Source organism: Anguilla anguilla, chromosome 4 (assembly GCF_013347855.1).
Source record: "Anguilla anguilla isolate fAngAng1 chromosome 4, fAngAng1.pri, whole genome shotgun sequence".
NCBI classification, from domain to species: domain Eukaryota; kingdom Metazoa; phylum Chordata; class Actinopteri; order Anguilliformes; family Anguillidae; genus Anguilla; species Anguilla anguilla.
The window spans coordinates 1,489,051-1,509,050 of record NC_049204.1 but is presented as its reverse complement, the minus strand read 5'-3'; the positions used below and the strand labels follow the sequence as shown (position 1 = coordinate 1,509,050).

At 52.1% G+C, this 20,000-nt stretch overlaps 1 protein-coding gene across 1 annotated transcript in view; it reads right to left on the bottom strand.

The window, feature by feature from the left end:
* LOC118225157 (spermatogenesis-associated protein 16-like) overlaps positions 1–20,000 on the bottom strand; it is a 61,165-nt gene that overhangs the window by 12,423 nt on the left and 28,742 nt on the right. Inside the window, exons 5-8 of the mRNA XM_035413219.1 lie at positions 13,878–13,962; positions 8,400–8,547; positions 5,940–6,086; positions 941–1,105 (exon numbers count right to left, since the gene is read on the bottom strand). Coding sequence (XP_035269110.1) covers positions 941–1,105; positions 5,940–6,086; positions 8,400–8,547; positions 13,878–13,962 — 545 coding nt within the window. The remainder of the gene's footprint in view (positions 1–940; positions 1,106–5,939; positions 6,087–8,399; positions 8,548–13,877; positions 13,963–20,000) is intronic.

The window sequence follows — 20,000 nt, the reverse complement described above, 5'->3', positions numbered from 1 at the left end:
CACGCCTGTGTGTTTGATTGACTGGGTAGACGACTCTGGCAGTGATCTGTCAGTTTACGGCTCCCTGCTTTGACGGGGGGGGGGGGGTCGGGGGTGGGTAAATCACAGCTTGATGTGTGCGTGAAAAGAACTGCAATGGCGGAAAATTAGGGACACACATATTGTGGGTCATGTGACTTGAAGCACACCCTGACTGTGGGGAAAAAAAATCGATCGTGTATTAATTCAGATTTTTACGGTATTATTTATGGTTTTAGGTTTTTATTTATTTTTACGACACTCTTGTAGCTGTAATCTATATGCATTCAGGATCTGTATTTCGGTCAGTGTAGTTAAGTTGCTTTATTGCGGCTGCAGATTGACTTGCTGTTTTCTGAACGTCTTTGGCCGGGTCAGGCAGTGTTGCAGTCAGAAGGGCGAATGAGCTCACGTTCTCTAAGACCCTGTTTACTCCCCGTCAGCGAATCGGAGTCCTGCTGTCCCGCGTACTGTGCGCTGCTGTCTGTTGAGACGGGCATCCCGTTTCTCCGAGCCGCTGCTCTCAGCGTTCGGTTCCTCCTGACGACCAGCGCTACAGCGGGGCGGCTCGTACCTCCCACGCGCTTATTATGGGATGTTATGAGTACAGTGGGATAGATGAATGCTGAAGCGTTTACAGTCGTGTGCGATATCGAGGGAGTCTGACCCTGACCACCCCTCGGTGCGGCTCGAATCGTATTTGGACCAATCCGGCGCGTATCCTGAGTTCTGGTGCTAAGGTGCTGGTGATGCGTGTTGCTGTGAATGAGACTGCCTGGTCAACCCACGTGATGTGAGGTGCAATGTGATTGGATGTAATGTGGATACCTCATTAAAAATGCAGCGAATCTACAGCCTCGCCTCCCGGAGCCGGCGCTGTCCTGCAGAAGCGCCACCCCCGAAAGGTCACGGCGGGGTCAGCGGTCCAGGAGCCCCGCCCACGCCGCCGTTTTAAAACGCACTCGTATACCCACTGCGAGCTTGGTGCACTTGAGAAAGTCTAACACGGGCAGAATCCTGCTCTCCAAGCTGTCCGTCATCCCCTGGAGGTCCTCCACGGTCAGGGGCGCGAACGGCGCCCTGCTTCCTGCAGGAACCGCAGAAGAAGAAAGAGAGAGTGCCCGTTGGTGTGTATTTGTGTTCAGACTGTCACAGATTCCCGCCGTATTCCCGCTGTATTCCCTCCAGATTCCCACCAGATTCCCGCCGTATTCCCGCCTGATTCCCGCCAGATTCCTGCCAGATTCCCACCAGATTCCCGCCGTATTCCCGCGGCAGGACCCAAACGCGGTGTGCGGTCACTCAGAAACCCGCCGGCGGTGGGGTGGGCTCTGGGGAAAGCTGGGGCTCTAAGCCTCCGTCTGAAGGCCGTTGATTTGTTCTGAAGACCCCCCCCCACCCCCCCTCGCTCGCCCTGTCTTTCTTCTTTGATACAATTCACCAAGGCATCGATTTTAATTTTTTTTTTCACACCTCTTTCTGCCCCCCCCCCGTTATCACCCTGATGGCAGCCCGTCCGACCCTGCGGGGTCACGCACGCCCGCAGCCGCGTAGCCGCTGCCTTATCTGTGTGCGCCACACGCTGAGGTTAATTAAGAAACACTGAGTCTCAGCAGTCGATAGGTTCCCCTGCCCCCCCTCCTGTCCCCTGCCTACCCAGCCTGCTCCACCTGCCCCCCCCATCTACCCAGCCTGCTCCACCTACCCCCCCCACCCCCCCCGTCTACCCAGCCTGCTCCACCTGCCAAACAGGGCGAAAAGGCCCCTCTCTCCACAAAACATGCTGACAGCCTACTTTATTAGGGGTCCAAGCAGCGAAGCTGGTGGAACCCTATTGTATCTGTTAGGATTATTATTCTTATTTTTCTCCGCTAAAAGTGTCTGAGGCTCAGCAACCATAAGTCCTGGAGCAACCAAATTTGGCAGGTGGGTTCCTATGGCCCCCACTACTCAGGCACTAAAAACCACGTACGTCGGCCAGATGGTGGCGCTATAACAAAGGGTTTTGCGTAAAAGGCCATAACTCCCACACCATAAGTCAGATCAACACAAAACTTCATCGACCTATGCATCTGAACGTGCTCTACAACTTTGCCATTGGCCCCACCTATGTCCGCCATATTGTTTGCCCGCCATTTAGACTTTTTAGTTGGGGCGTGGCAGTTTTCTCAGCTAAAATGTCTGAGGCTCAGCAGCCATAAGTTGTAGACCAACCAACTTTGGTAGGTGGGTTCCTATGGCCCCCCACTACTCAGGCACTAAAAATCACCTATGTCGGCCAGATGGTGGCGCTATGACAAAGGATCATAGTTTAAAAGGTCATAACTCCCACACCGTAAGTCAGATCAACACAAAACTTCATCGACTGATGCATCTGAATGTGCTCTACAACTTTCCTATTGGGAGCACCTATGTCCGCCATATGGTTTGCACACCATTTGGACTTTTTCAGTAGGTGGGGTGCGGAAAAGCTGGAGCTCCAAATCCAAACGATTACGACATCGAGTAAACTTCTTTACGGCAAGCGACAACCATGGCGACGCTAGTTTTTATCAGTGAAAGCACGGTCTGACACTGCCACCTAGCGTGCATGCTAGGATAGGCGACCAAAAGTTTTTCAGTAAAAGCTTTCTGAGAGGATGAATAATTACTTTTCTTTGGCATGGATCCATTTGAAGACAGTATCGGGTGAGTTCGTTTAGTCTTTGAATCTGTCATTATGCTGAGAAATAGTTAAACCATTTTATTGATAGGTTCTGAGTTTCTGTGCACACGCGCGAAAACACGCTGGTATAATAAAACAATGACGGTAATACATACATAGTCCGCTTCGTTCCGTTGCTACCATAACATAACAGACTATCTTGTGTCTACAGCTGCAGTTTCTCGCTGCAATTTCTAACATTGAATATTCACAACTGACGCAGTTTATACTGTACTCTGCCAATGTCTACATAAATAATACGCTACGGTAAAGCTTTGAGAGAATGAATCATTACTTTTCTTTGACATGGATCCATTTGAAGACAATAACAGGTGAGTTCGTTTACTCTTTAAATCCGTCATTATGCTGAGAAACAGCTAAACCATTTTATTTATGGGTTCTGAGTTTCTGTGCAAACGCGCGAAAACACGCTGGTATAATGAAATAATAACGGTAGCCTAATACATATATAGTCCGCTTCGTTCCGTTGCTACCATCACATAACGACCTAGAGTTGCAGTTTCTCGCTGCAATTACTAATATTGAATATAAACAAAAGACGCAATTTATGCTGTAGTCTGCCAATGTCAAAATAAATAATACGGTCAATTTGAAGACAATATCGAGTGAGTTCGTTTAGTCTTTAAATCCGTCATTATGCTGAGAGAAATCGTATTCTCAATTTAATCTCTAAATTGACTGTAAGCTTAGGGTTGTAACTAGGTAGTTGTTTCGTAGGTGACTTAGTTTTAACTCGTCTTAACTATTGCTTGAATTTTTTCATAGACTGCGTTGTTGCTGTTCTTGTCTGTGTTAGTGTTAATCAGTGTAACCTACAGGGTTTAAATTGAACAATGCGGTTGTTCCCTGCACTTAGAACGGTAGGCTACTGCCCTCTAGGGTTTTCGACACACTTGTTCCTGGTTATGGTTATACATTTTGTTGTACATCGCTCTGGATAAGAGCGTCTGCCAAATGCCTGTAATGTAATGCAATATTCCGTAGCAACAAGATGAACCCGACATTAGCCCTAAAATATGCCAATACAGCAGTGAAAACGCTGCTAACTGAATGACGAAATAAGCGAGACTAACTTTTTTTAAAAAAATTACCACGTCATTCTACAGTCAATATCTGGGACTACACATTGAATAAATATACAATCATACCATTGGTTTTACGCGTAGAGATGTCCCTTTTGCGAATGAGTGGCCATATATTGTCTTGGATAATCCGTTTGTGAAATGTCGGATTTTTTCAAAAATAGCTGTGCGTAATACCACACCTGTTGCGTACGGCGTTGTCGTTCTTCTTAGTCCAATTTGGCTTGATTGACAATTCATGTATTCAGTAGGTGAGATTATAAGCTTTCTAACGATGTATAACATGTCTGACTTTGCTTTTGGAATAGCGTTTTATAGGTCAACGCAACTAAAACGTTTCTTATTTGCCAATGTCTAAATAAATAAAACGGTAGTCTACTTCGCGCGGACCACGCAATTCGCGAGTTGATATAAGGTCTTTTTTCCGTTTTTTCTCAATGTCGTAGTTATTATTTGAAATGTGCATTCATGTGTTATTATTCTATCTGTCTCTGTGGCGCTCTGAAATGTGCATTCTCTGCTAAACTGAGCAATGGATTGGAATATGTGTCTGACGTAGTGTTGCACAGTATACCAAAACTTCAGCACTTTCTCGGCACTTAAAAAAAAAGAAAAGAAAAAAAATTAACGGTTCGGTATTAGAATATTCCGACGTTCGGTAGTTTTGAGTCAAATATAAAAGCCAGGGAAAATTGTCTCCCGCATTACTGATTTAGAGGATGAAAAGTGTAGTTTGTCAGAATCTTCGCTAGAAGGCAGTAGCAACTAAGGTTGGCAAGTGAGGTGACTTGTGCTTGTGCACTCAGCTCTTTGATTCAGCGCAAGCTTTGACTCAGTTCACTTCAGTAGCAATAGGTGTTCCAATTTGGAAATATTTTATTATAGATAGATGCTGTATTGTTATTACAATATGCTGTTTTTAAATCTATTTAAAGGTGAAAGACCTGTTTTAAAGATTATTTACTTTACAACTGTTCAATTTCAGAAATATATTTAACATATTTCTCCATTGTTCAGTGTTGTAACACTATAGGCCTCTGCATATTCATATGTTGCAGAGGCTTCAACTTAAAGGTTGTTCATGAACCAGGTTGTTCATAAACCATGAATTTGTTTTTCTAATTATTATTCTATTCTATCATGACAACACTAGTGTGGCGCTTTTTTTAGTTGCGGCAGGGAAGCGCTGCAGCTGTACATACACGCTCGGCCATCTAAGTGTTACGCCATGCCATCTAAATGTTACGACATAGTCAAGGCCTTGACGTGAAGCTGTCAGGACACATCCATGGCGACGCAACTAAGTCATCAGCCAGCGTCTCAGCACAAAATTGGCCGCAAGTCATCAATTTTTTATACGATCATCACAATATTCAGTACATATGTTGGGTGAAGGCGTATGACCATGAGGACACAGCCATTTTAAAATCGCTCCATAGGGGGCGCGATGCTGCCAATGCTTGGACCCCTCCCAACGCCGCTTGCGGCTTTAATTTCATTTATTTATGTTTTGGAAAACATTTCTTACATTGTTTTTTAAAATATATATATTGTGGTCCTCGGGTTCATTGGCTAGAATACTCTCTCCTGGAAGTGAACAGGCCTGATGGCGTGTGTGTGCTGTTCTGTGCTTTGTCAGCGTGGTTTCAGGGCTCGGTCTGAGGTGACGGGGTAGTGCAGCGAGTAGGGAACTGGCCTCGTAACCTGAAGGTTGCAGGTTTCATTACCGGATGTGGCACAGTCATTGTACTATTGAGCCAAGTACAAGTTAGCTGCACTTTTATACTGCCCAACACTATACTCTGGTTTACACTGCAGTAGTGGTTAAGGCACCAGGGTCGAATACCTGATTTTAAATACTTAGGGTACGTACTGTTACTTGTAAATGTCATGCTTCCTAAGATTTGCGCGGTTTTAATGAAACGTGTTGAATGTGAGTTGTTGAAAATTCCCCAGTATTTGCAGAAGTGCTTTGTAATTTTACCAGTATTGAAGTGAATGGGATCTCAGATCCAAACTTGACCCAGGTTTACTTGCAGCTGCTGATTGGTGGAGAGTGAGCATTGCCAGCAGGTGGCGTCACCTCTCCAGAGGGGGGGACAGGTGTGTCGTACCTGTAAAAATGGGGTACTTCCTGGTGAGCAGCTTGTCCAGGAAGTTCCCGTCCTCCTGCCTCCTGAACCCCAGGGTCAGGGCGTACCTCTGGGAGGGGGGGCCTGTCCAGTCGGTCGTCTGGGGCAGGAGGTGGCCCCCGCTGGGGTCTGCAGTGGAAAAGCAGGGAGGTGATCTGTCCTGAACCTGAATGTCTGAACCAGAGACAGGAGTCAGTGTCCTTTTACACGTTTGCTGAATGTCTGAACCAGAGACAGGAGTCAGTGTTCTTTTACACGTTTGCTGAACGTCTGAACCAGAGACAGGAGTCAGTGTCCTTTTACACGTCTGTCAGGCTGTATCGCTTCTGCTAGCTTCTCTAGCACTTGTCCAATGATGGCCATTGTAGCTGAGTAGCTAGTGCTAACAATGTGCTCATTTTAAACCCAATTTAGATTTTAGATAGAGTCTGGTTTCCTATCTGACTGAAGCACTGGAGCCAGAGGCAACGATGTTCTTCTTCTCATCTCCTCAGGGCAAGCTTCAGCCTTCCTGGTGGCTGAATATCCCAGAATTCCCTTTTCTCTCGGTTCTTTTCTCACAGGTTCCCGGTAACAATAATAGACTGAAATAGTAAAAATAGCAACCCAGGTGTGTGTGCACCCGCTCAACCAGTGGGCGTGGCTCCAGACTGCCCCGCCCCCCTCCGCCAGCCCGAGCTGCGCCACACAAGGGTTAAATTATATCTTCGATTTTCTTTTTTTTTTTTACTCATCAGTGCATAAATGTGGAGGTCACTGCACATTATGACTCTCTGGAAATGAGCAGAACACTGGGCTTTGTATTTTATCATTACGGGTGTGGGCGGGGTTATCAGCGATGACCCCCGTACGGCAGCTGGGTAAAGCTCATGTTTTCATGGTTTTAATTCAAAGATCTATAAATAGCCGCTGTCTCTTTGGGTCAAGTTATGGATGAAGCTGGCTCAGAAATCACAACCTTCTCCTCGCTGACCTGTGACCTGTGACCTGTGACCTCTGACCGGGGGTCTGAGCAGCTGAGCTCATTATCCGCAGGCAGAAAGCGGGTGAGCTGGGATAGAGGTCCTCCGAGGTTCCATACGGGTGAGCACACCATCCTTTTAACTCCTGATCCATCTCTGACCCCCTCCCCATACCCCCGCCCCCGCCCCCACCCCCGGCCCACCTTCCGCTCTGATTGGCTCCCTGGACACCCTGACCGAAACGCACTGCGATCTAACCACTGTCTCTCTGCACTGGAATCGGTTCACCGCTTTAGAGAAGGCCTGCTGTCAACAGGAAGAGCACTGAGCTCCACTTCCTGTCTCAGGGGAAGAGGGGGAGGGGCTTTTGCGTAGTTTTGCTACATGTTTACAGACAAAGCACTGGATTGGATGTTTGTGTAGTTGTGCTATATGTTTATATAGAGAGCGTTGGATTGGATGTTTATATAATTGTGCTTTATAGTTATTTATAATATATTTATAGACAGAGAACTGGGTTGAATGTTTGTGTAGTTTAACTACCCGTTTACAGTTTGGGCAGAGGGAGGGATGTTTGTCTGATCTGAAATGTACCGCTGCAGGTCTTGGTTTCGGTGCTGGTGTTCTGTGGAAGGTTATGGATTTTTCCGAGACAGATGCAGGCTAAGTGAAGTTGCTGAACACTGCTCAGAAAGGCCCTGTTTGCTCAACAGTGCTGCTGACCAATCAGACGTCTCTGCGGTGTACGCGTTTACCCGCTGTCACATGACCTCTGGAGTGCGGCGTGTCCGATTCCGTGCGCTCCTCCCACGATGCCCCCCCACCGGCCGCGCCTAATCCCGTACCTGTGACAGGTACTCCCCCCGGCCCTGCCTAATCCCGTACCTGTGACAGGTACTCCCCCCGGCCGCGCCTAATCCCGTACCTGTGAACAGGTACTCCCCCCGACCCTGCCTAATCCCGTACCTGTGAACAGGTACTCCCCCCGACCCTGCCTAATCCCATACCTGTGAACAGGTACTCCCCCCGACTCTGCCTAATCCCATACCTGTGAACAGGTACTCCCCCCGACCCTGCCTAATCCCATACCTGTGAACAGGTACTCCCCCCGGCCCTGCCTAATCCCGTACCTGTGAACAGGTACTCCCCCCGGCCGCGCCTAATCCCGTACCTGTGACAGGTACTCCCCCCGGCCCTGCCTAATCCCGTACCTGTGAACAGGTACTCCCCCCGGCCCTGCCTAATCCCGTACCTGTGACAGGTACTCCCCCCGGCCCTGCCTAATCCCGTACCTGTGAACAGGTACTCCCCCCGGCCCTGCCTAATCCCGTACCTGTGAACAGGTACTCCCCCCGGCCCTGCCTAATCCCATACAGGTACTCCCCCCGGCCGCGCCTAATCCCATACAGGTACTCCCCCCGGCCCTGCCTAATCCCGTACCTGTGAACAGGTACTCCCCCGGCCGTGCCTAACCCCGTACCTGTGAACAGGTACTGCGTGAACGCGGGGTGCTTCTTCCGGAAGGCCTCCATCATCTTTTCGATTCCCTCCTCGGTGGGTGCCGCCTGGCAGGGGGTGTACATGACGGAGAATCCGTCCTCCCGGGCGACGGCCTGCTCCAGCATCGCCTGCGGATCCAAACACACCTCCGTTCACTTCCCTCCCTCCAGTCCCTCGCCCTCGCAGAATGACTAAAGCGCCGCGCTCTCCCAGATCCTCGTGCGTCTGCCGGCCCTGGATGTGGCGATAACGCATACTCATTTCTTTAGCTTTAAATCAGACGCGTCCGCCTCCCGGTCGGCGAAGCCGGTCTCTCTGACTCATAACGCAGAGCATCGCGAGTTTCTTTGATCGTCTGAGGACAGTAAAAATGGCGGTTTTTTTACCGTTTGGTAATTTTCTTCCTGTGACAGTCAGTCTGAGAGAAGGTGAAACACAGGCTCCTCCCCCTCCGAGGGGGGAGGTTATTACTGGTCGAGAGGAGAGGGGGTCTGCCTGCTCCGGGACGCCGCCGATCGGGGTGATTATTTCAGTTTGAGGGTTTTTAACGGGGCCCCCAGACCCCCTCGCTGCGTTATACATGCTCTTTTTTTTTTTGGAAGGATCCTGATTGGCTGGAGCTTGTCCTGGTGTTTGTGTACCAGCTCGGGGTGGGGGTTGGGCGGGGGGGCAGAGCAGTGATGACCCCAGCAGCTCGGGGTGGGGGAGGGGCAGAGCAGTGATGACCCCAGCAGCTCGGGGTGGGGGGGGGGTGGGGGTGTGTGCTGTGGTTTTGGGGTACGCCTGCTCTGACGCGCGTGAGTCACTCTGCCGGGGTGATTTAATTTGAGCTGTGTTTTTGATCCGGTTTTGTTCCGGCGCTGCGGTGTGTGGAGGCTGAGGCTCCGTAACGCCGCTCGTCTGGAGAGGGCTAGCATCGCACGGCGGCTGGCTCGCCCGCTCTCTCTCTCTCTCACTCACTTGCTCGCAGTCTCGCTCGCCCGCTCTCTCTCTCTCTCACTCTCTCGCAGTCTCGCTCGCCCACTTTCTCTCACCCACTCTCTCTCTCTCTCTCTCTCTCTCACTCGCTCGCAGTCTCGCTCGCCCGCTCTCTCTCTCTCTCACTCTCTCTCGCAGTCTCGCTCGCCCGCTCTCTCTCTCTCTCACTCTCTCTCACAGTCTCGCTCGCCCGCTCTCTCTCACTCTCTCTCTCTCACTCGCTCGCAGTCTTGCTCGCCCACTCTCTCTCTCGCTCACAGTCTCGCTCGCCCACTCTCTCTCTCTCGCTCTCTGGCTCGCCCGCTCTCTCTCTCTCGCTCACAGTCTCGCTCGCCCACTCTCTCTCTCTCTCGTCTACTTGTTCGCTCTCTCTCTCGCCCACTGACTCGCCTGCTCTCTCTCTCTCTCGCCCGCTTGTTTGTTCTCTCTCTCCCTCTCTCTCTCGCTCTCTCTCTCTCTCTCTCTCTCTCACGTGCGCTGATTGAAATCCAAAGCGGAGATTCTCGCGCGCCGATGAGAAGCGACAGATAAATTCAGGCCAATTTGCCGGGCAGACAGGTTAGAAATGAGGAGGATGGCGTCTGCAGCAGGTGGGCTGGGGGGCCGGGGGGGGGTCAAACACTGATTGCGTTGTCTGGCATTATCAGGTTTAAATTTAATACAGCTCAAAGGGCATGAGAAGCGCAGTTTATCTGAGTCAGTGCCTCTCGCAGAGGGCAGCCCCTCTGTCTCCGGACTTCCAGGGCAGTCCATGTGCCAGGGGCAGTCCACGTCAGGACTTCCCACCAGCTCCTGATCTGCATTACTCAGTCAGCCCAGTCGTTTATGACATCATCTGACATTTCTCATAAAGTCAAGGACTGCACCTGCGGATTGCACATCTATCCTTGTGTGGAAATGTTTTTTTTTTTTTAAATGAATCTTTATTTATTTTAATATAATTTTTTTATTGTGGATTGATATTTGCGTGAGCCAGCATTTCTGTATACAGATATTTTTTAAGAAGGAAGCTATAAATAAGGGGTTGGAACGAAAAGCAGCGTGTGCACACCGGCCCACCAGGACTGGAGTTTTACACGCCTGTCACCCCGAATCAAGCCGGTCACGATCTGGCCTCTGTCACCATTTTGCTTTGGGTTTTAAAGGATTTCCACAAATGTTTGCTGATGAGGGAACTGGTCACGGTGTGAATATTCGACCAGAAAGACCGCACACCCCAGGGAAGCGTGTGGAGAGAGCCTCACCCCCCAACTCTTTAAGGGACACTTCCAAATTGCTTGTTTTTAATAAATAATGACGTAAAAATAGTTTATTTTTAAACGCACGTGCTTAACTTGTAGTAGAGGGGAGACAGTGTTTAGTCTCATGAGTTCTGCAAGAAGGTACAGCTTACAAAAACAGCAGTAGAGCAGCGATCTACTGAGTCAGATCACACATGTGTCTGACTGTATCCCTCCATCAGTTAAAGCCGAAATAAACAGCCATGGTGAGCCCTTACATCACCTGTATGGGGGTGGGGGGGTGAAAGTGTCTGATATAAAAACACTAAGAAACATGGATAATATGAGATCTTTCGCGTGTGCTGCGTGCATTTCCATCAGACGTAATCAAAACTAAAAGTCTGAAACGTGGATGTAAATGCTGTTAGTGAGTGCGGCAGTGAGGACCCCCGTGGAGCTCCCGAGGTTTCTGTAACTGCGATTCTGGAGTAGATGTGCGTGTCACTCCTCCTTCTCGTCTCTTCCTGTCGTTTAACACAAGGTGACATTTGCCTGGAAAATAAAATAATCTCCCCTTTCACATTTGTATTGGAGGAGGCTGTGTGAGTCTACCCCCCCCCCCCCCCCCCCCATCCCTACAGTCACCGAGCAGGCCTCCCCAGTGGACCTGCTCCTATTGTACTCCAGACCTTTCATGGAGAGACGTGAAGCCCACGGGGGAGGGGGGAGAGGGGTGGGGAGAAGGGGAGGGGGGGTGAGAAGCGCACCTCTTTTGAGGACGGAACACTGCGAGGTGCGTGGAGCTGGAGCAGAATCCGCGCGGGATGGAAATGAAGCGAGCGGCGGGCGCTTGATGTAGACAGAGGGCCGCCCTCGCCCCCGCCCCCCCTCCCCCCCGATCCCCCGCCCGGGGAGTGCAGGTTTCGGCGCGGATGCAGACGCTCCCCCCTTTCAGGATCAAGGCCCTCGCGTTCACCTTCAGGATGAAAAACTCTGGAACCTTCCGCGGGCGAACTGGGAGCGAACCCCGGTGGGAAAGCTCGCCGTGCCGCTCACTCACGCACGCAGGCACGCACGCACTCTCGCACGCACGCACGCACACAGGCACGCACACACAGACACGCACACACAGACACGCACACACAGGCACGCAGGCACGCAGGCACGCAGGCACGCAGGCACGCACGCACGCACACACGCACACACACACAGACACGCACGCGCGCACACAGGCACACACACACAGACACGCACACACAGGCACGCACTCTCGCACGCACGCACTCACGCACGCACGCACACACACAGGCACGCACGCACTCTCGCACGCACGCACGCACACACAGGCACGCAGGCACTCACACGCACGCACGCACACACATGCACACACGCACACACACACACGCACACACGCACACACGCACACACACACACGCACACACGCACACACACACACGCACACACACACACACACACACACGCACTGTAGCTGAGGCGCAGGGCTGTTCTCCTGCTTAAGGAACGCGGTCCCTCCTTTAAAATTTTCGGGTGCAAATGCGCAACATTTGTTTGCTTTAATCGTCCTTGCGACTTAAGGCCGTGGTTTTCAGGAGGGAAGTGGGCTGGTACGAGTCCTGCGGACTGGGACAGCGTTCGCTTTTCCATCGCGGGCGAACAGGCCTGAACCTGCAGTAGCGCGCTATCAGCGTGAAATTAGCATCCCTGTGAAACGCACCGTTTGAGCTGTGAATGCTGGAGGCTGGTGGTTGAAAGCGTGTGTGCAGTTAAGCGATTTCTCATTAATCAATCAGACGGCGTTAAGTGACTCTGTAGGCATGTAGCACACCCAATCAACTGTTTCATTTATATTTTTTATGTACTATCCAGGAAAATTTACTATTTGAATTTACATGCTTTCAACACGACCTGTTTTTTGTATATAGCAGAACGTGTGAAATATGAATCTGTTGCACTCTTATGTAGTGATTATAAAACATTTAGATACATGGAGGCACCCCGATCCAACACCAATGAGACCAAAGAAGTGACAATTAGTATATTGCAATAGCGATATATTTCTACATGTTATTCAATACATTTCTCAGTAGAAATGGAAACATGTTGAACATTTAAATTGTAACAGTTTCTGATTTCACAGGTTAGTCCGTGTTTATGTTTTATTGCCATCATTGGTATGTGCAGTTTAGTTAAAATGCTGAAAGTATTATGAGAACAGCAATATATGGGGAAAAATATATTTTTGTGGGCTGGTCGATTAAACAGCGTGTGAAGTCAGAAGTAACCTGCATCGTTACCCATGATTACGCTTCGCACTGTCATGGGCTCGAACACGAGAGAGCTAAACTCAAACAAATCTCACTCGCCACTTTATTTTAACGAAATTCTTTACAAAAATCCTAATTGGCCTACTGTCAGAATTGGGGGACGTGTCTTTAGCGCTATTGCTAAATACTACCGAGCGGGACGATCCCCGGTTTTGTGGACGGAAATGACAGCGCGAGGCGAGGGAGTCTGAGGGAGCGGGGGGCCGAAAGGCCAGATCGATGGGAAGGAGATTCATCATCCGGAACGCTGACGCGGGAGAAAAAATAAGGAACGCCGGGATGGCATTCCGCTTGCGGCCGCCTTCATTATCGGCCCGTTTAAGCGAAGGGTTTATTGCTACAAAGACAGAGTGGCCTGCTTAAAAAAATAAATAAATAAATAAAAAGTCAAAATCAGGTTACAGCAGCGTAGCGGGACTCACATTCTTAGAATTCCATGGGTTTTGCAGACGTCCGGCCGCTCCCGGGTTAGGGGTCGGGAGTGACCTCTGGTCCTGACGGGTTCATACTTCAGGAGCTCCGCTCTAATTAAAGCTCGTCTCTTTTCACACGCTCCCTAGCCCGGATGTGTCTGAGACTCCTGGGCCAGCACTGCCGCAGGACCGTCCATGTGATATACAGGGGATGATATACTGTGAATGGGGTGGGGGGTTTGGGGGGGGGGTGGGGGTGCTGTAAAATACGCGACTAACAAAAGCACAGGACGAATTCTGGGGGCGTTTTGTGGGGGGACTCCTCAGTGGGCTCCTGGAATTCGGTGCGGGGCAGAGTTCCGCGTACTCCATTATAAACTCTTCAGCGCTGAGCGCTGTGCTGGGGGACGTCTCTCAGGCCCTAATCCCTCACGGGCCCTTTGATTGGCCACGCCCCCCCCCCCCCCGCAGACCCCCCCCACCCTGGGCCATCCGTTCTCACCTGCCAATAGCGCTTGATCACGCCGCTCACACTCCGCTCCGACCCGCCACTCAGCCAGTACACAAAGTCAGCAGTCATGGCGCTCCTGGAGACAGAAACACACAGAGCGTCACACACACACACACACACACACACACACACACACACACACTGTCACACACACACACACACAGTGTCACACACGCACACACACACACACTAATACACACAGAGCGTCACACACACACACACACACACACAGCGTCACACACACACACACACACACACTAATACACACAGAGCGTCACACACGCACACACACACTAATACACACACACACACACACACACACAGAGCGTCACACGCACACACACACACACAGAGCGTCACACACACACACACACACACAGAGCGACACACGCACACGCACACACACTAATACACACACACACACAGTGTCACACACGCACACACACTAATACACACACACACACAGTGTCACACACGCACACACACAGAGCGTCTCACACACACACACTAATACACACATACACTAACACACACACACACAGCGTCTCACACACACAGAGCATCACACAGTCAGTGCTCATGCAACATTGTGGGCCCAGGGGAGCGCACATTTACAATAAGGCTGGGGGGGGGGGGGGGGCAGTCAGGTGGCGGCACCACGCTCACGCCTAAGCACGTCACGTACTGTTAACCGTCAGCCCCCCGCCCCCCCCCCCCCGGCCCCCCCCCACGCCCCCACCCCCCCGGGCCCCCCCCCACACCCCCCTGCCTGCCCCCACATCCCCCCGCCCGCCCCCCCCACCCCCCGGGCCCTAAATGCCTGTGATTCGTCCCCCTCTCGCCGGCTGCAGTGAGCGTCCCGCTTCCTGCCGGGAGGCCCGAGGGGCTCGGCGTTCCCGCTGCGCACGTCCTGTTCTTATGCAAATGAGCGACCCGGCACGGCGTGGACACCGTGTGCCGCTACGCCGCGCCGCCACGCACACCGCCACCGGCCCGCAGGGGGGGGAGGAAGAGCGGGGGGAAGAGGAGGAGGCCATGGGCCCGCAGGGGGAGGAGGAAGAGCGGGAGGAAGAGGAGGAGGAGGAGGACCCTGGTGAGGCTGAAGAACCTTCGCTGCTGCGATTCTAAAACCCCGCAGCGCCGCACGGCTATAAGACGAAGCTGAAACGCCGCGCCTTAATCCCCCTCTCTCTCTCTGTCCCTGTGATGTCAGACCAGCCACTCCTCGCGGCTGCATCACGCCCCGACGCCAGGAAGCCGCTCGTGTGACCGCTCGTGTGACCGCTCGTGTGACCGCTCGTGTGACCGCTCGTGTGACCGCTCGTGTTTCTGCCCCCATTCGGAACGAGACGCGCGGGGTTCTGAGGGAAAGGCAGGGGGGTCAAATTCGTTAGGCAGGGGGGTCAAATAGCATTATGTCATATCCTGCCAATCATGTCAATCACTGCGTTAGTCTCTGCACAGTGACTCAGGATTAGGGTTAGGGTTCTATGTGGGGTACACCGTGACTCAGGATTAGGGTTAGGGTTCTGTGTGGGGTACACAGTGACTCAGGATTAGGGTTAGGGTTCTGTGTGGGGTACACAGTGACTCAGGATTAGGGTTAGGGTTCTGTGTGGGGTACACAGTGACTCAGGTTTAGTCTGCAGGGTGCACAAGTTAATGATCAGCTGTTAGCTATGGGCAGATATAACTGTGCCAAATGACATCACACGGGGAATCCACAGCACCTGTAGCACAGGTTACCTGAGACTGTGTGTTCACGGATCAGTTCATCATCCGCAGCGTGTTTGCAGATTAAACAGCTTCCTGTACTCATGCAGACACACTGTTTACAGCCCCAACCCGAGTATTGATTCTCAAATTTATGTCGTGTCATTGAGGCTGTAATGAATTCACTCTTCCTTGGGAAAAACGTGCCAAACTCTGCGCGTTTCCCTCTGTAGTTATTATTCCGATTTCCCGCTCGACCCCCGCTGATGTAAAGGAGAATATTTCTGTGAGAAATGAAAGCAGGGTTCTGGCGCTTGGACCACGTCGCCGGTCGCGTTCGGGGGCCGACAGGCCCGTTTGGCCTCCTTCCCTTAGACTCTGCCCCCCTGCCCCCCCCCCCCCCCCCCCCCCCCACCCATCCCCACGGCTCAATCCACCGCCTCGGCCTTCGCGGCCACGCCCCCCCGACGCTGGAATCCGCTGAGCTACTCCCAGAGTAATTAGGCCCGATTTCATTTTCTACCTGGGGGGGGAGGGGGCGGGGATGACTGGATGGAAAACAGAACAGCCAGCGTGTCTAATTTGGAGGGGGTGGGGGGGGTTATCGGGGGTGTCGGCCCGCGGGCTGTTTTTGGAGGGAAACGCTGGGGCGGGACTGTCGGGGGAGAGGCGTCGTGCTTCTCAGCGCTCGCCGACGACCGCGCCGCCGCCCAAAAAAACGTCGCCGCCCCCGGCAGTTACACGGGACATGACGGTGGGGCGCGGAGCGTGACGCCCACGCCCCCCCCGGGCCGCCGTCACCGCTAATTATTCACAACGCCTCTTTAGCGCCACTTCCGCGCGGAGAGAACGATCGGGGGGGGGGGGGGGGGTGCGAGAGCGCTGGACCTGGACGTGGAGCCAGGCGGCTGGGCGGAGCGGATACAGGCCTGTTCCACTGCGGAGAAAGTTACAGAAATGTGCAGTTTCTACATCATTACTCACGTCAGTCCAGGCTTTGACTGAGCCAGCCCGTACCCACGGAAACGCACCGCCGGCCCGTACCCACGGAAAAGCACCACACGGCCCGTACCCACGGAAAGGCACCGCCGGCCCGTACCCACGGAAACGCACCGCCGGCCCGTACCCACGGAAACGCACCGCCGGCCCGTACCCACGGAAACGCACCGCCGGCCCGTACCCACGGAAACGCACCACACGGCCCGTACCCACGGAAACGCACCGCCGGCCCGTACCCACGGAAAAGCACCACACGGCCCGTACCCACGGAAACGCACCGCCGGCCCGTACCCACGGAAACGCACCGCCGGCCCGTACCCACGGAAACGCACCGTCGGCCCGTACCCACGGAAACGCACCACACGGCCCGTACCCACGGAAACGCGCATCGCGTGAAGCAGCGCTGTTTGAGGACACGCATCACCATGTAAACAACGTAAAACGGGACAGCAATATTTAAGCAAAGCAGGAAATAAAGTGCAGAGCAGATCGTTGATCATATTATTTACCTGGCCAACACGCTTATCTACAGCCACTTTAAAGGCCAGCGCGGGGAGAAGCATAAACGTTCATCATCCGAGCAGTAAGAGCGCACAGAAAACAGCCGGTAACAGTGATTATCAAGCTGGACACCTGTGATAAAGTACAGCATACGCTACAAAAGTGTTTTAGTGTACTGTGCAACCAAACAATAATGCATGAAGCAATATTTCCCATAAAACCAGCACATTCTCCAGTGCACAAGGTAAAACCAGGTGAACGGCGGAGGAATATGTTTCAGTTCTGGTGAAAGAGGTGAGACATGAGCAGGTAAAAGGTGGATGTCCTAATTAACAGAGCTCAGATAAGCAGTGAAGAGGAGAAGTGAAGCCCCTGTGCAGTGGCGGGCGGGGCGCTGGGTTGTTTCCTGAATCAGGACATCAGCGGAATGCAGAATGAGGCAGCATGCGGACTGGAAGAGAGAGCGATGCCGACAGGAAACACGAAACCCTTTAACGTCCCAATGCGTACGCCGCATCCGTGACCTTGAGACGTGACCTCTAACCCCAGGATCAGGAGGGCCTGCGCCTGACCCCTGCAGTGTGTGCGGAATGTGGCGTGCGCCTGTGTGGCTGTGGCTGAACAGGTGAGAGAGGTGCATCAGGTGAGAGAGGTGGCCTTCGCAGCCTTCGGGTCGAATCCGGACCGCGCCGGTGCTGACTGTGGCCAATAGCCCCACATGGTCACGCGTGATTGGTGGTTGTGTCACCCAGGTTACGAGAAGGCTGAGCCGGTTAAGGGTCCGCATTTCAACACTGGTCAATTAGGGGGACTGTATGCGAAAGTGGCATATGAGAGGTCTTCCTCCGACTCCACTCTGTGAGAGCTCGGCTGCAGTCTGCGGTGTGAAAAGAAGCAGCTGGCGGCACCGTGTGTTTCGGAGGGGAACTGCGGCCGTCTGCACTCTCCCAAACTGGCAGTGGGGTTTGCGTGGGGACACGGGTGCAGTTCCAGACAGTTGGGCAGTTTCATATTAGGGCGGGAATTGGACATGCTCAGGGGTTCCAAATTTATATTTTTTAAAAATGTAAAAATGATAAATAAATAAATAAATAAATAAAGCCCTGTAGCCACCTGTCCTGGATCAGTTTGCTGTGAAACATTTCCACCCAGGCTGCAACTGCAGCTCATTACTTTATTAAAAATGTCAGATCAAATGAACGATTGGGATAATTAGATAATTAAGAGCAGAACTTGGCGTGGGATCCCAGACAGATTTTCCCTCCTGGTGTGCCCCACCCTTACTCAAAGCCATGGAGCGGACAGGCTGTGCAATCTCAGAGTAAAAGCTAAATCAAACTCAGAAGTGTTAAATCAGCAGTAGCAGGGCTCAGACAGGGCCCCTGTGTTCTCTGTGTGACTTAAAGGTTCTCTATCAAATCTAGTTGACATTTTGTGGGGGGGTTTTTTTTTTTGGTTAGTCCACAGTAAAAAAAAAAAAAAATTCTCTGGGCTTTTCTGATTTCGGTATGTCTTGCGTCTGTAAGTACAGAAATCCCCAAATCCCCACGTCTTAAGTCTTATTTCCCTGTTGGTAGGTATTTGTGTATTACCCATACAGTGCGGTGAATACTGCTGAATGAAACAGGTGAATGCGTCTTAATTGCGCCTTTAAAAGACGTGGAATTTCGCGTAATCGGGTGATCAGTCAGTGATTGGCTGAGATGGCTCAGGTGCAGCAGGGGGTGTTTATGCTAGTGATCGCTTACAGACCCTCTCCAGCGTGAACTCTGCTGTGTCTGTAGCACCAGTCCTTTCCCACAAGTGGGAATAGGAGGTATGTGTGTGTGTGTGTGTGTGTACGTCTGTGTGTGTGTGTATGTCTGTGTGTGCGTGTGTGTGCATGTGTGCATGTGTCTGTGTGTGCGTGTGCATGTCTGTGTGTGCGTGTGTGTGTGTTTGTGCGTGTGTGTGTGTTGACCTTTGGTCATGTGACCTGAGAATCAATGGGTCAAGTGTGAGGGGCGTCGCCTGCAATCTGAACCCGCGTGTTAATTGGTCGAGTTTGATGCGGAAAGCACCCAAACCCCCCCCCCCCAACCCCCCCCCCCGCTCACGACCGAACCGCGGAAAGCATGACCCCGTCTATCCAGTACGCTCTGATTGGGCGTCGCATAACAGCGACTTCAGGAGGAGGAAGAGAATTAACATGAGCTCCAGCTCGTTTGCATATTTGTTTACAGGAATGAACAGCCAGGGTGGGAGGTGTGTGTTTGTGTTTGTGTGTGTGTGTGTGTGTGTGGGAGGGGGGGGGGGGGGAGCGAGGTAGGGGGTGGGATTTCAGACAAATTGATTCCAGTTTAACAAATTGAAGCTCTGTCTGTAGTTTAGGCCTGAGTCTGAAGAGCAGATGCATAGTCAATCACCTCCAGCAGCTAATGAAGCCCAGAGGCTCGGGGTGCGCCCCGCGTTCGACAGAACCTTCCTTTCGTGCCGGAAGGCTCCCGTCCGACCGCGTGCCAAGCCCGCGACCCAAATCCACGCCGCGCTTCTCGCGCTCCGTCTGCGGGCGTCGCTGAAACGCTGATTACAGACGCGCGGCATACATCAGCTCCGCCTGCCTGCGCGCGGTTCGTGGGGAAATACAGAGTACACATATGGAGCGGGGGAGACATGGGGGAGAAAATAAAAGGATTCCTAGCTTTCAGCTGTATGTTTTTGTGTGTCTGTGTGTGTGTGCGCGTGCGTGTGTGTGTGTGTGTGTGTGTGTGTGTGTGTGTGTGTGTGTATGTTTGTGTGTGCGTGTGTAGCGAAGGCTACATTCACTCTTATCTTTCAGCAGAACGGGGCCAAACGTTGTTTTAAGAGCGATTTAGACTCCTGTCACGCCACGGGCGCTAGGCTAGCACAGAGCTAAAGGAG